This window comes from Choristoneura fumiferana, chromosome 4 (assembly GCF_025370935.1).
Source record: "Choristoneura fumiferana chromosome 4, NRCan_CFum_1, whole genome shotgun sequence".
NCBI classification, from domain to species: domain Eukaryota; kingdom Metazoa; phylum Arthropoda; class Insecta; order Lepidoptera; family Tortricidae; genus Choristoneura; species Choristoneura fumiferana.
Window position 1 is genome coordinate 8,550,916 of NC_133475.1, and position 17,342 is coordinate 8,568,257.

At 40.2% G+C, this 17,342-nt stretch overlaps 1 protein-coding gene across 3 annotated transcripts in view; it reads right to left on the minus strand.

The window, feature by feature from the left end:
• Positions 1–17,342, minus strand: part of btsz (bitesize) — a 113,665-nt gene that overhangs the window by 32,206 nt on the left and 64,117 nt on the right. For all 3 annotated transcript variants that reach the window (XM_074086799.1, XM_074086800.1, XM_074086801.1), the window contains 2 exons: positions 12,090–15,988; positions 7,825–8,053 (listed from right to left, as the gene is read on the minus strand). In XM_074086799.1, the coding sequence (XP_073942900.1) occupies positions 7,825–8,053; positions 12,090–15,988 (4,128 nt within the window). The remainder of the gene's footprint in view (positions 1–7,824; positions 8,054–12,089; positions 15,989–17,342) is intronic.

Sequence of the window (17,342 nt, forward strand, 5' to 3'; positions counted from 1 at the left end):
ATAATTATGTTAATCATCCTATTTTTTTTATTTATTGTTAATTTATTGTTGCTAATTTAGAGGATTTTTAAATACAAATTCCTGAAAATAAATTTTCCAGTTTTTTTTTTAATCTTTGCGTAGCCCTGCCTTCACTATAAATATCTTCGGTATGGTTTTTGCTCTGTCAAAGTCAGCTGTTCAAACTTTGGCGGCCATTTTGTGACTTAGCAGGGAGATAAAGGAGGTCTACGTCCTCTAACTTTAGCAGAGCCTTGATCGACTGATTAGCGCTAACAGACGTTTATGAATCATGTTTTTAGCATCGGGCCTTCAAGGAGCCTTCAAGGAGGCTCTAACTTTTATGAATAAGGCTGTTAATCTTTCTTCCTTCTTCTTTCAAATCTTTCTTTATTCAATTTAGACTATTACAAGTACTTATGAATGTCGAAAAAAAAATTACCACCACCACATAGATCTTCCTCAAGGATCTTTACGGTAATCGGTTTCGTGCTAGTGCTACCCGTGAATTCTGCTCTCAGTATACTCTTGCTATCCTTCCTAATATTATGCCTGCCTGCCTGCGTATGTATGTTTATTTCTTACGCTTTCGCGTTTAAAGTATTCAATCGATCGTAATGAAATTTCGTATAGAGCTATCTCTAGGCTATCCCTTGGAACGGACATAGAATAGTTATTGTCTCGCAAAAAATTCCCCGCAGACCTAGTCATGGTCAAGTATTTAACGCAGTTCGATTAAATTTCTCGACAAATTTGGGGCCAAAAGTGTTCCAGATCCTAATCTAGGACTCCTCGTAACCCCATGTCAAGAAGTTTAGCAAGCCGGAAACGTTATCACCGAACAGGTTTCCGAACTTTTCGAAAGGTGTTACTATTACGTATCTGACAAGTGGTATCAATATTTGGTGCCGACCTGTTACACGTTACGAAACTGACTTATCAATATTGAAATGCTGTTGTTTTAACAGTGCTGAGCGGCCAACGCGTGGGTTGCGTGGTTAAACAGCTTTTCTGTACTTGTTCTAGTTAACAGGCCTACTTTAAACTTTTAAACATTCCATGTCCTTCGTTAGTCATTTATCTCTTTCAGACAAATGCAGTTAGTAGAGCATGGCTTGTAAGTCTTAAGTATCTTGCCATAGGACGTTAAAGACATGCTCTGTCGTTTAACCAGGTTATTGTAGAACAATGCGTAACGTCGCCATGAATCAAGGAACCTTATTGAAAAATATGAATGATTCCTGGCGATAAATAGTTCTACGAGTATATCCCGGGGTTTCGGCAAAAATAAATCAGGCTGAGCTGCTGAGCGACAAAACAAAGATTTCCAAGAATTTGCAGTCTTGGCTCAAGATTTGTTTGTAACTTCGCTGTTTGAAATTCTTTATCAGTTAACTTACTTCTGCAGCTAATGATACCCATTCATAATAAAAACAAAGGGTAACGCGTGCGCATATTTTCTAATATCGCCATACTTCTAGGTCAATATTGAACATACTGAGGTATTGTCAATCGACTTTCACTGAACGAACATTGTGTTGGTTAAAACAAAGACCGTGTTTTCGCACTGGCTTCGTAACAATAAAAAACTATGATTCAAGGGCGTGCATTCGTGAGAAATTACGTTATTCACTACATGACAAAATAAGTTATGCATAAAAATGCCATGCAGAAGCAAAAAAACAATTATATAATTTTTTACTAACCAGAAAGAGGTATGCAATTTTTTTAAGGATATAAATATAATATTTTAACAATAAATTTGTTAAAAATCTTGTGGAATCGGTTTTGAATAATAAAATGAGGAATTTTGTCCTATCAAGCTTTATACAACCATACTTATATTTTTCCCATGTGATCTTAACTCGACTGTGCAAAACAAAACAGAATCCAGTTTAATAAAAACAAGTAGGCGGCTATACCAAAATGTCTAAGGTCTGGCGATTCAATTAAAGACTTATGGTTTCCAAAAATGGAAGACGGAGGCAAAGCCGCGGGGCGTGACAAGCAACTGGCGCGTGGAGACTTGTTACGAAAGGTTCGTTGACCCCGTGGAAAACCTGGCTCCTTGCCGATTCGATTGTTTTGAGCGTAGGATAATCGATTCTGCCGAATTGTCATCGAATGACTTCTTGCGTGCGCGTCGGAAGACCATTTACGATGATTTATTTTACGAGATGGTTCATTTTACTCTTTCTTCTTTAGTGGGTTAATAATGCTCAGGTAAAGCCATCTTGGATCTTCGAATAATCTTAATTTTATTTTGAAAACAATGTGCAATATTAAACAGACTCTGAACAGCATAAAAATGTAATGCAATTGAAATTGATATTAAGCTAAAGTTGCAAAAACGCATTACGACATTTCAATTGTAAGGCTTTCGAGGAAATCTATGTAAATTGTTACATTTCAGTTAGTTCCAATTTAATAAGCCTTTGCAATGCTAAGTGGGTTGAATTGAATAGTTTGCACTGAAACTAATGCCATTATAACTGTGGGAAATATAGCAGGGTTTGTTGACATGGTTGAGTTGTAATGATACGTAAATGGCCTCTTTCTGCGGGAAGTCTGTAATTTATTTTCGATACTAAAGCTGGTGACGCTAATCTCAATTTTACAGTGGGGATGATAATAGGTAATTTTGTAAATATCAGCCCGATTAAAGAGACACATTGGAAGATTTTTTTGATCATTAGAGATTGCTAATGATTGCAGGCTGTGGGAGGTTGTGGTCTATCATAATTATCACAAACGATTGTACACTCAACAAGATCGAGTATGTCTCTGCCTACAGATGGGCGGTCATTACCACAGATTGGTAATTATAGAAACACATTAAAAATCAAGAGTTTAAATCAAAGTAAGTTTATTTTGCCAAAGAGATAAGGCGTCTCTCAAATACAACAAAGGGATATTTCCAACTAGCGCTGAGGAAACACCTCTTTCCTAATAAAACTTAATAGCCTATCACTTAATAGCTAACCTTAGCAAAACTGCACAAAAACATTGGAATTCCATTGAAGGTTTCGCGGCGTTTTATCTTATTTCTTTCCACGTTTACCGCAGGCCGTGCATAAAGATATCAATTGCAAAAACAACGTCGAATGGCCGTTAAAGAGCCGAGGCTTGACCTCCTTAGCCGGTCTGCTTAAACAGATTCTGTGACACAGTGCACAGGTAAAATTTTAAGTAGGTAAGTTATTGATACTTACAAAGACACAATAACTGACTATTAAGAAATAACTAACAAGAATTGTCTGCTCTTTTATGACATAGGCAAACGAACAGAAAGACGAATATATGGAAGTTAAAGTAGCAATGGGTGGGCCTCGAAGAACAGATAACCGTTGGGGGAAAAAATTCTTCTCGAGTGGCTATCAATGCTTTTGCCAAACAATATCCACGGTACCTACTCGTGAACATTTAATTAATTTTAGAGTTTCAAAAAACTTCTCTGTTTAACTTGTTTTTCACGTTCTCAAAGAAACGCAAGCACCACCATTCCCAAATCCCAGCACATGATACCGGAACAAAAATGCAATACAATACAACTCTGTATTGAACACCATAATAGTGAGCCATATGGAAACAGGTAAATAGAGAGAAAAATGTTTATTTAATAGTTCGCAAATGCTCGTAAATAAGTGGATGGTGATTTGTCTAACACGTTATCTGCATCTGCTATCAGGTTTCGTAACAGTCACGACGTTGTCCGCTTGCAGATTGCTCATGCTCTGTATGGTATTTGACATTTTGATTTCTAAGTTGACATAGTAGGTACCTTAGGAATTGCATCATGCCAAGAAGATATATGGTTACTGTGATTACCATCAACCTTACACTGTAAATATGAGTTGTCGTTTAGTATGATAAAGCTATTTTTGGGAGGCTTCAAAAAGGCTTTTTTTATTTATAAGATTGCTGGGAATCGAATAACGTAGAGGTTGCTATACGTACAAAATCCTATCGTACAAGAGTATTGGTTGGGACAAAAATGAGCAAGACTTTTCTAATTAGTGTCTTATATTTTTATAAAGAATGTTGAAGTATGTACAGTCAAGTGCAAAGATATCGACACGGCCAAAGTTACAAAGATATGTACACGACCTTAAGGCAAACACACACAGAAAGCGTGCGCGGGTCGGGTCGTGTCCGCCGCGTGAGCCGCGCGGTTCGTTGTATTCACACAGAGAGCGGGCGCGGGCCCGCAGCGGCTATCAATGTTGCCAGTTAAGTGACTTAGTCCCTAGAAGTGACGACTTTTGCTAAAATCTTAGCGACCGCAAAAAAGTTTTGACTGCAAAAATGGTTTATCAGGCGACTTTTGGAGTACAAATTAAAACAGTTCTAGAACCAATAATAGATACAACATTTTTGTCAACTCGACACAGAATAATACAGTGCCGCGAGATATATGTGGAAACGACAAACGCGCTTGCGCACCAAGGTCAAACTTTATTTACTTACTTAATTAAATCCAATTTATGTAATGATGGGCGATGGATGAAATTTTTAAAAGTGGCTGATTTTTTTTTATCGACAGGAATAAGCTTATACTAGTCAATGGAAAAATATCAGATTTTTCTGTAGTACCAATTAATAAAAAAAATAAAATACTTAGATTTTATTATCGCCAAAATAAACTAGCTACTGCGCATAAATACGGTTTTTAGGGTTCCGTAGCCAAAACGGCAAAAACGGAACCCTAATAGTTTCGCCATGTCTGTCTGTCTGTCCGTCCGCAGCTTTGCTCAGGGACTATCAATGCTAGAAAGCTGTAATTTTGTACGGATATATATGAAAACTATCCCAACAAAATAATACAATGAAAAATTTATTTGGGTACCTTCCATAGACGTAAAGTAGGGTTTTTTTTCTCATCCAACCCTATAGTGTGGGGTCTTTTAAATTAAAACCATTAGGGGTTACTAAGACGATTTTTCGATTCAGTGATTTGTTTGCGAAATATTCAACTTTAAAGTACAAATTTTCATTAAAATCGAGTTTTAGGGGTTTTTAACTTAAGCTTTAGGGATAAATATTTTTGAGAGTTGGTAACTCTGCGCTCGGCCCGCGCGCTGTTTGTGACGACGTGCGACGGGCGCGGGCCGCGCACGACCCGTCCCGCGCCCGACCCGCGCCCGCGTTCTGTGTGAAGGCGTCCATATACCGCCATGCAAATACGCCCGTCGCGGGCCCGCGCACGACCCGCGCCCGCTCTCTGTGTGTGTTGCCCTTTAATGTTAAGTGCATAAAGTCGTGTATCCATATTTTTGTAACTTTGGCCGTATCTTTCAACTTGACTGTACCTACAATGAACAGTATACATTATTGAACCGTTTGATCCCGTTGGGGTTTTTATTTGCACGAGAAAAAATACAAAAAAAACTAGAAGAGACAGCAGTAATGGATGAAAGAATCGCGTCTTAGATGAAAACACAGCTCGTAAAAGTCTCGGTAGCCGCAGCTAGCGCAGCGTCATGCTCACTAGGCTTGTTTCGCATCAAGCTTAAAGTATTTGCATAAAATATTCGTTACGGTATAGGAACAGCCATTTAACTAACCTTAACTTAACATAACAGGCCTTAATAAAGCCGTCATCGTTGCAAACGGTTGGCCAACGTTAACACTTAGCTCAAAGAACGTGACTGTTGATGTTGCAGCGGTGTATTAAATTTGTAAGTATTGGTAATTTTACTTGATACTTGCCGGTTGTCCCCGACTTCGTTTTCGTATTTACCCAACCTGTTGGGGATAATTAACCCCAAACGGGTAAAACTGTTTTGTGAGAGGTACCTAATGAACAAGATATCATCCATCAGACACTCGCACTTTCGCTTCTGAAGGGTAATGGACCACTTACTACGATGTTCAAAGGTGAAGTAGGCAATTCTCCGATGCAAAATAATTATCCTGTATATATAAAAAAACCGGGTTGAAAAAAATATTTGAGTGTCAAGTTTCACTCAAAACTTTCCGGCCGTTTAGTGTAGAACAGTGAAACACACAAACCTTCGCATTGATAATATAATAAGGAACGAAATAGTAATAAAGCGCCAGGTAGACTATTAAATGTAGAAATCTAAAAGTAGCTTGGTACTTGAAAGTATATTTAGAATTATTTATAGTTATGTATCTATCTGATTCAAGTGATTTATGGCAAATACAAGCACCAACACCTACAACGACGCCATGTCTTTTATATTATGATCATGAACAATCGTTCTAGGAAAATAAGAATTTAGATTTCTCTGGAGTATTTAGAACTAGTGGTTTAGGGAAATGGAAACTTTAAATAAAAATTACTACAATTACTACTAGCATTACTTTAATACTACCTTACTTATTGAAACAATAATCAATAACAAAGTCACTGCTGTCACCAGCTGTGTAACTATTAAATCTATTATTCAGCGTAATCTCTACTTAGCCAAACATACGGTAGTAAGAATGAACACTTGCAAGTAATTTTGCCTACTCCCCACTTGTGAGTTTTGAATGACTAGAACTTTAAAATATGACTTAGCAGGTGTAACACTGCGTAATTTGATGACTACCGGTTATTTTGATCGTGATTGCGAAGTATAAGTACAGCGCCAATTTGTTATATGAATAATTAGAATAAAAAACCGGCCAAGAGCGTGTCCGACACGCCGAAGATAAGGTTCAGTAGCCATTACGAAAAAAATCAAGACCTATCCAACGATACCCCATACTATAGGGTTAGTCGAGAAAAAAAAACACCCCATTCTAGTGAGGTACCGTAATTTTTTTTTATCACTGTCGGCGTGACTGATATGTATATTCATGCGAAATTACAGTTTTCTATTACTTACAAACGGTCTCTGAGCTTAGCCGCAAACAGGCAGACAGACTGACGGACAGACATGGCTAGGCTATAAGAGTTAAAATTGAAAAACTGTGATTTCAAAGTTGCTCATAAACTGCTGAGCCTATTTTAATGAAAAAGCTAAGAACCATTTCGATTAAACTAACTTTCTTTTAAAAGAACCGCTTTGGATGATTTTTTGCATGTAAATAACTGGATCTCTGAAACAACACTTAAGTTACTGTTTATCTCGATATTCCCACAGGACAAAATTCCAGAACCATAACCGCTTAGTATAGAAACGAAAAAAAAATGCGAAATAATTATTGGGAGTTTTCCTTGGGAATTCAGTAAAAACCCGGATTTCAGTTCTAATGCCAAATGTAATAATTTACGCGTGCAAAGCCGTGGGTAAACTAGCAATAATAATTAAAGACTGTCCACGGCTCACAATAATATTTAGGTACGGCTTTTTCATTCAGCGTATGAGTTAACACGACTGTTTCCATCATTTATTTTTTTCGTTTTCGTGGTGCATTAGTGTAAACTGTAATGCCACGTGAACATATACAACTCAATGGGACTAGTGGGATAGATGGTTTTTTTTTAACAATAAATAAATAAAATAAATTTATGTTTATACCTATATCTGCTTTTAAGGACGGTTGTAAAGGAAACAAAAGGGACCAAACGTCGGTTCCCCTCTGTTAGCCCGAGAATGTTCAACCTAATTTCACTAGCCCAAATTTTGTTAACCCTAAAATCACAAGGCCGAATTTATATATTATCGGATATATATATTATCGGAATTATACATTGAATTAGTTATATTCTAATAATTATTATCATCCCGAAGTTTCATAATGCTCAATTCCTAATGACGATTTTTATAAGCCCTTACTTAGTCTGTATTATCCCAAAAGTTCAAGCGTTATAATTCATTATAATTATTTGACAGAAGCCTAGGTAAAGTTTAGTACAGTAATAAAACTCACCCTGCAAGCTCGGCGCAGATGCGGGCGCGGCCGGCGGCGGCTGATGCGTCGCGGGCGGCGGTCGCCGACGGCGCGGCGCGTGGAGGCCCGGCGCGGACGCAGCCCGCGTGGCGGTCCTGAAGCCGGGCGCCCGGTACCGGGCTGACTTCACCGGGCCCGCGGGCACGGTGGTCGTGCCCGCGATCGAAGGCAGCCGGGGGAGCGAGCCGGCACGCTGCTCTTCTTCCGACTGGGAAATTATGATTCAGTTTTATACATGGTTGAGTAATTGGAACTACAGAATTAATTAATACAAAATAAATATCACAGGGCACTTGACTAACACCAATTGACCTAGTCCCAAAATAAGCAAGCCTGTGTTAAGGGTACTAGGCAACGGATAAACATACTTAAATAGATAGATACATACATACTTAAATCCATACACACCCAAGACTCGAGAACAAACATTCGTATTTATTTTTCATAGAAATATCTGCCCCGACCGGAGACCCCGGGATCCCGGGGAACCTGGGACCTCAAGTTTCGTAGTCAGGTTCTCTAACCACTTAACTATCCGGTCATCTAACGACGAATATGTCGCCGATGAAGCTGTTCGCGGAAGTGGGAGACATGTCAGAAATTATCATCTTGCGTAGACAATGAATGTACCTGATGCCAACAATCTGCAGACGTTTCTAGTTCTACCTATGCCTGTAATATTTACGCCGTTGAAACAGATATCACAGGCGTTTAAATTATAAGGCTGGTTTTCGGTTTTACTTCACTTATTTTAATTTTACTTTCATACTTAATTAAAGGTGGTTAAACTAGATGGTAAATAACCTTTGAGTATTTAGCTAGATAAATACTCAAAGTAAATAACAGAAGAAAGAATACATAGACTCACTAGCAACAAATGCTAAGCACTTAATATACCCAGTACTTACTGGACAGTAAATTCTCATATAAGTAGTAAAGTTTAATTTTTTTTTAACTTTGCAACATTTAGGATAAACATACATGTAACCTACAACAAAGCAATATCAGGCAGGAAGGCATCAATGATGTAATTTTATGTCCATCTTCAGTGCAGTTTTGTACTGTGAAGCAATATCTTGCGAAATTATTAGCCCATGGTTTACATAATAGTTATGCATTCTTTTTCTTTAAGTTCACTTTTGCCGACTCCAATTATTTTTAGAGCCATAAATCTGAAATCCCATTTGCAGTGAAAGTTGTCTCGAAGCAGGTAATTTGAATTTAGTTTTAGATTGCTATAAGTCGAAAGAAAAAGAGCTTAATAACTACTAACTACCTACTTGCATAGTGAATATTGTTATCTAACTATCCCGTGAAACTAGAAAGAATGCATCTCAAGTGCTTTTGTTTTGGCTAAGACCAGCCTGTTACCCGCGACTCTGCGTAGAATTCGTTTATCGCTATCCCGCGGGAACTATGCAATTTCCCGGGATAAAAACTATCCTATTTTCTTCCCCGGGACTCAATAGTCGACTTTTGTTCTGTCATTGACTGTCATGAAAATGCAATTCATTATGCAAGATTGACTCAATTTCTGTTAGGTACGAATAGTCTGCAATATTTCACGCGAAAACGGTTTTGTCCAAACAAACAACATAGGACAATTAACATCTGCCCAGTCCTAAACTAAGTAGAATTTGTACTGAGGATTATACGAGTACCGAAAAGAAAAACACATTTATAGAGGACTATACTCGTAGTTAAATACACAAAATATCATGAGGCATCAGCAACATTCGCAGTCATCATATACAAGTGTCTTCTACCAAACCGGAGGCCATTTTGTCTAGCACGGGAGCTTGTGGCATTTACATTTCTTTCCACCCAAATCATCAGTCTGAGAGAAAGAAGTGGTAAAAAAAGAAAAGTGCGTTAGACAATAAAGCCTGGCTCCTCGTTTAACAGAATCTACAGGATTACTATCACTAAACAAACACTACCTAACCGTCGTACCTACCACATGTACCTCCATATCAATCATTCAATCTATTTTTATTTACGTGAAGGTAAGTGGTTTATTTATTTATATATTTATGCATCGTTCCGTGAGTCGAAGACGGTTCTGGCGTTTAACGCCTCAGCATAATGCTGAGTCAGCGACCGTTTTGCTTTTGCGGAGACACAAAATTGTGTATTATGTTACTATTTTCATGTGTTTTTCATGTTTTTTTTACATTTGTGTGTAATTGTGTAAATTTTATTGTATTTGTGTGTCTTATTTACGTATAGTGAATAAGGGTCTTTCTTTCTTTCTTTCATACAAGTTTCATACCTATACCTACATTTTATAATCTTGATGTAAGATAATTCTTACTCAGGTGCAAAATTTGTTAACTAATTGGCAAAAGTCACCAATAAGTAGCTTTCTTAGTTGAGGTATAACAAGAAGTAGGTACCTACTCGTGATCTAACGATTCCGTTTTATTTATTTGGATAATAACCTATGTAATGTAATAACTAATGAGGATGATTCATCAAATTAATATTTTCGTATCCTATTTGCTAGATTACTAATTTAGTCCTGATTTATAACCAGATATCCAGAGTAATCAAGTGATGCAAAACTGAGTTTAGATTTTCATTTACTTGTATTATTAAATTATTGCAGCTTTTTGTGCACAATTGGCTTTGTTTGCCCATAATAAACATACAGATGGCAGACAAGATGGGGGCAAAGGTTACAGTAGGCCTGCCTTGTAAATGTACTTAAAACTTCTCCTTACCCTGTAAATAAAAGTTAAAGTAAAAAAAACCTCTGTCTCGTCTGGTTGAACAAATCAATTATCACTTTAAGAAAATAAATATCGTTTATAAATAAGGTTGATTTATCAATCATGCACGAAAACTCAAGGTAAGTACTAACAAGTAGGAAACTTATTAAATTATTATTGATGCGTGTTTCACTAATTTTTTAAAAATATTCTCGTGTAAATAATATTACAAACACATTTCAGCTAAACGTAATGTTTCTTTCATCAATTGTTGTTTGGTCACGTGATAGAATGATAGCCTTTCCATTGTTTCCACAACAAGTAATTAAACTAAGTCTTACGTCGGATTAACGTTGCAAACACTGCAATCGATGTACCCACGCAATGTAATAGATAATTTCTCATTTTTAACTATCTTAATTGCCATCTGAGTAACTATTACCTACCGTGTAATAACGGAAGTTTAATAACCTTTCAGGAAGATTGGAAACTTTTTGGTTGGTAAAACGTTTACTGCTTTATTTATTTTATTAGCATACCTAGTAGAAGTATTCACCAAAATATCGCTCTGTGCTTTAGGACTACAGCCTTTTCTTGTCCTTCATGAGACTAAAAGTATGTCAAGACGTGGACATGAAGTATGTATATGTACGGTATAATACGATACCCATTTGCAAAGTATATGCAAATATATTAGGATAGGACCAAAAGTAATTACCATAAAATTAGAAATAGCAAAATGAAAATGCAATAAACCAAATCTAAATTAAGATAACTGCTCATATCGAGTAAAACAGATATTGCTATGCTACGAAGTAATTTACTTAAGGTTTTTTTTATGTACAATTATTTTAAGTTTTAGATAGTTTTTATTAAATTGTTATATTCTTATTTTTGTACAGTTATATATTATAATTTTAGAGACAGTGATTCATGATTTTCAATAAATATTGTCTTTTTAAAGCCGATACACACACGTTTTATCAGTAAACAATGAGTAATATATCTGAATTCCGCATACCTTTCACATAAATAGGTATCTGTTTTTTTTCAATCGCTTGGTTTGTCACGGCATATACATTAATACATTGACATTGACACCACGGATTTTGTACGGTAGGTACGTGATAGATAGAAAAGGTACGGTTACGCAAGGCTGGCATTTACCACAGTTTTGCCATCGTTTTTTATTGGTTAACTGTGTTTAATGTTGTTTCATGATAATGAGTCTGTTCACCGTAGTTACGACCAATTGAAGTTGTAGTTCAAAGCTATTTTCGTGTTCTCAAAAATGCGTAATATGAAAACAAACATTGAGTTCGTAACGGACTTAAATATTTTGTTTTTGTTTTCTAGTAGTATGTATACCTACTTTTACTTAGGGAATTATTAGCTAGACGATTAAAGCTCGATTTTGGTGATCAGCGCTGAAATATGGGTTAAGTAATCAACACGAACCTGATAGATAGGAATGAAGGCGCGATAGGACTTAAAGAGTGTCAATTGTTTACGCATTTAAGGACAAATGATTACCTCCGCATCAGGAGCAGACGCCCGCCGCCTGCCCCGCCACAGCCGGTCCTCGCTTCCACCGATGGCACCACAACTCCTTGAGTGCGACTTCTGAGCCGCCAGTTCAGCGCCAGCTGGCGATCGCCGCGCCTCGCAGCCTCCGCCACCCAGCGTGCCTCGCGAGTCCGCTGCGAGCAACGCAGACTCAAAACTACCACGCCACGAAAACCTTTCACTATCACTCGCGACACTTCCACGGCTCGCCGTCGCTTCCAGGATATCGTGGGAGCGACTGCGAGCCAACGCACCGGGCTCTGAAGCACTATCATCATCCGTACTTGGCACACCACCTGACACTTCGTGCATTAACGCTACCAGCCGGCCACCAATGTGCCGCATCACTTTTCCGAAGAGAGGAGGTGAACCTTCCCCCGCGCGACCCAGCGTCGCCGCCAAACGTTGATACGCGCCCGCGGCATCGCGTTCCAGGGACCCAGCCTCACCATTGCCACGATCGAACTCGTCGATTATCTCGCGACAACTCTCCGATATCTGTTTCCTCAAGGCCGAACGATTTGCCGAAGTTCCTTCTAAATCTGAGCCAGCGTAGTCAGATGAATCGTACGAATCGCTCCACGTGTCTTCGCTTGATAAATATTCGACTATTTCGCGCACTTCTTCGTCGCGAATTCCAGGGACGGTTTTCATTAACCTCGTCAATTCACTTTCAAAATATAAAAGTTGGGGCGGTTTCGGCGGGCGAGAACTGTCAGAGTTTGACGATTGCGGCGTTGACGCTCTGACATTAGCGGAATTTATCATCTGCTTGAAAAATTGACGCATTTTCGTCATCATGAGATTAGTTTCTTCATCCGAGGACCAATTATTAAAACTATCCTTACGTATTAGGGGGGTGGGCGGTGGACGAGACGTTGGGGGACCTTCGACGCGTTCCTCTATATCGGGTCTAATTTCTTCGATAATTTCCTCTAATTCTACTTTAGGTTCATGAGATCGTGTAAAATCTGAACTTGAATCGCCATTTCTTAAGAGATCGTCGCAGCTACCTACGAATCCACTATCTCTGCTGGTTTGTTTTTTAGATTCAGATAATTCAGATCCAAGCGGTGGAAATTCGGGTCGGGGCGTTAACCTGCCGTCCTCCCCCTCCGAAACAGATCGTGTATCATCTCGAGTTTCCTCCGTGAACTCTGTCGACAGGCGGCGTTCGTCGGCCGGGGAACCTCTAGTTTTTTTACTCTGCTTTTTCCTTTTTGACTCGCCTTGTGAATCGAGCCTTTCCGAGGAATCATGTCGATCATCGGTCTCGGTGCTTGACCCGTCTGACACCTCCTGAGGATCTTGCGAAGGCTCTTCGCCAGTAAGTAAATTATCTAAAGATGATGAATGCGAACGAGGGGTGCCCCGAGCTCGTAAAGGTCTTTTCCGTCTCTGTTCGGGGCTTTGTCTACCTTCACTGTCACTTCCAACACTGCCCGAACCATCTGAATCACGTCGTTCTTGATTAAATCCCATAAATCCAGACAAAAAATATTTTTCTAAACGCGACGACACTAGTTCATCGTTGTCCCCACTTCTCTCCGGCTGTTCGTTATCCGGGATCGATTCACCACCCTCACTGCACGCACTCGATGTTTCCGACATAGGCTCTTCATCATCACGAATATTCCTGCCATCGCCCAAGCCGAAGAAAAAGTATTTTTCTAACTCCGTAGCCGATATAGGTCGCGGTTTTTTCGTTGTATGTTCCGTTTCGCTTTCTTCGCAACTCTCTTCGACTATGGTGTGTAAGGTAAAGTCTAAGGAACGCCGACAGTATGCGAATTCCTCTCCACGTGTGGGTAGTGACGCTTCATCCCCCGAGTCAGAGTCGGAGGGTGAAGTTGCCTCGTCCTCATCATGGCTGACGTCCTCGACCCAAGAGTCGTCGTCTGCAAGCCCCTCTTCGAGACACACAACGGCCGAGAGAGTGTCGGCATTGCTAACAACCGTCACTCCGCCTGAAGGCTGTGGCACTTCGTCGTCAGACATTCGTTCGTCATTTTCGTTTTGTTGTGCGCTCGCGTTGGGGTTCGTTTCGTTAACTGAGTTGGTATGCTGCACTGTTATATCGCGCATGAGGCGCGTCGTATCCGACGTGACGACGGAGACGCGATCGTGTGTTATCATAACGCGGCTAGTGAAGCGCGCGGAGCCGTCCGTACCGGCCGTGCGCGAGCGGCAAACTGTTGATACCGAGTCGGCGGCAGGTGCGCCCGCGCCCCCCGCCTCCAAACAAACCGGCCCCGCGGCGTGCGGTTTCTCCTCTTGCTCTTCCAGTAATAATTCTTTCTTCAATAGTTCACTGAGCGTGCGTTCAATACCTTTAAACAGGTCTATTTTTTCAATGGGCGATGTACTTTGATTATCGGCCGTAGGCTCGGGCGAAGGTGCTAATTTCGCCAACGTGGCGTGCGAAGTTTCGTTAGAAATTAATTCCTCATTGTTATGTTTCTCATTAGGCAATTCAACGGAGACTTTTACTTTCATATCGCTTTCTGTATTAATCGTGTTGTCCAGCGAGTCGCATTCGTTGTTTTCCGATGGAGTAATACTTCTATTGCTATCATTATCTTTATTTTCGTTGTTATCTAAAGTGTTATAATCCGTACTACACGATGCATTAAAGCTATTAAATTCTTCACAGGTTTCACTTCGGAGCATATTTTCATTACAAAATTTCATGAAATTGGACTTTCTCGTTTCACAATTTTCGTCCTCACTACCATATGGGATAACAGGAACATCTTCATTTAAGCTAACGGACTCTAAAAGCACAATGTTGTTATCATTATTTTGGGCATTATTTTCTGATATCCGGTTGACGTTAACCTCGTTCTGCATTATGACTTCGACTGCGATGATTTCCAAACTGTCGGAATTTTTGTCGTAGGAATCGTCGCAGTCAATGCCGCTGCTATCTGCGTTGTCTTCCATGTCGGAGGAGGAGTCTGCAGGGTTGACGACGAAGACGCGCGAAAACTGGCCGCCTCCGCCGCCTGAGTCGTCGGAGTCTTCATCGGTCGTAGCCGGCTCCTCGGGTGCGCCGCTCATCAAGTCATAGCTGCGTCGCTCCACACCGGCCTCGGAATCACTTGAATCACCAGATTCATTTGAAGATGCAAACGCTTTCTCCGCGTCCAAATGTTCGGGCATCGCGTCCGGTGGCTCCGACAACACTGATAAATAGTCCTTCGCTATCACTTTGATTTCGTCTGACGTTTCATGTTCGACTGGCCGTTCAATAACGTTATCAGTGGTATCGATATCGCGAGATTCCGGAGCTTGTGACGTTTCAGATTGTATGGCTTTATCGGTCTTTTCGACGGTGGTCATATCGAGGGTTTTGGTGAGGGTGAGCGCGTTGGCATTGGCGGTGGCGGTGGCGGCGGCGGTGACCGCGACAGCGGCGGCTGTCGTGAGTCGCGCGAAGGCTGCAGCATCGAGGGGAGGGAAGCCGGGGTACGTGCTCCAGTGTGGCGTCGGTGGGTTTTGTGGGAAGGCTAGGAGAGCGGGCCAGAGCGCAGCTGGTACAGGTACGGGGACAGGGACAGGTACGGCGACGATGCGTGGTTCGGCGCCACAGGAGCAGGTTCTGGGGCAAGCTTGGGGTATGTGTCTGGGGGTGGGTGTTGGAGGGATGGGTTGCGGAGGTGCCGCCGCCGCGCCCGGCTCGAAGTAGTCCCAGTCGCAGTCGTCGGGCGCGAGCGGCGCGGCGGAGGAGGCGGTGGACGAGGAGTCCTCCGTGTCCTCGCGGCAGGACGAGTCTGAACTGAGGAACACGAGGCGGTAGTCCTCGGGACGCATGCGACCGGCCTCCGGCTCGCTCGCCTCGCCCGGTTCGCTGCTGACGCCCCACTCTGGAAATAACAATAATTATATCTGTTAAATATATATACCAATTACGCAACTAGCTAAAAAAGGCTAAAGATCAAAATTATGTATGAGATACAAGTGATTGATTGATCAGTAGATATTTTCGATCATAGTACCTATTTATAAATACATATCATTAAATAACTATGAAAAAGCTATCGTTAATACTGCCGCTGTACACAACCTAGGTTGCTAAGTTTGTAAATACTTAGACACAGTACAACCAGAATGTTAATGGCGCTCGGGCCTCGTCGGTTTTCTTCCTTTTCCAGAAGATTCAAATTAGAATGAAAAAGAAACCGACATTAGCAAACTGGTTTAAGTGTAAGTTATTAATTACCACTCAACTATACCAAAGGTCAGTAAGTCAAGTTATGTAATTATATAACGCACGTGTTACATGCCCGAAACTATCGTATTAGATCTACTACGATGCCAGACGATGCCTAAACAAAATAAAAACTCGTAACTTGCTATCGCAATACCACGCAGCGCCTAAAAAAATGTAAAGGCAACGAAATAATTCCACCGCTCTGTGCTAACAGTGTACCAGTAGGCGTTTAATTCTCAAATGCATTTCATAACGGGGCGCCCAGGTGTCTTGTTATCTGTACAAAATATAATTATAGGTAGTTCCACTAGAGTTGAGGTCATGCGCACAAGAACATGTCGTGTAATGACAGCAGAATTTTGACATTTTCTCATTAATTTCATTCATTCTCCATTTCTACAATCAGTTCTTTTTTGTAGCCTAATAGTAAAAAACCGGAAAACTGGACCGATATATTATAGTCATGTAAAGTAATGGTAATTGAGAAACTGGTAAACCCGCAATAACTTCGTTCGAGATGAGATGACAGTAGTCACAGCTGGTGAGTAGCTAGAAGAGTGTTTTTTAGTATGAAAATCATTTTACCTATCACTTTTCTCGCTGAGCGACAAATTTTTCATACCTAAATAAGTAAGTACAAAAAAAAACTTTCTTCTCACTACCTGCCAGAGGTGGGACTAATGCCTAATATACCTACCGGTTGTTTTTAAAGATTTTTTTACCCGACACGCTAATGCCCAATAGATGACATGACACTCTGCTGTCAACTCTATTGCCAATGCCAAAATTAAAGCCAACATACTATTAGGACAGTGTCGAGCACTCGTAAGTTTACCTTATTTAACTAGAATAATGTTTAAAGATTGGTTTTTGGAATCTTTTTGTATTTTTTTATTTTAATTCCAAATTTTTACTTTTACGGTCATCCCGTAAAACCTAAATTGAAAATACAAACTGAAATATAGATGCACAGAAAAACCAGAAAAATAAGACCAGCACTGGGAATC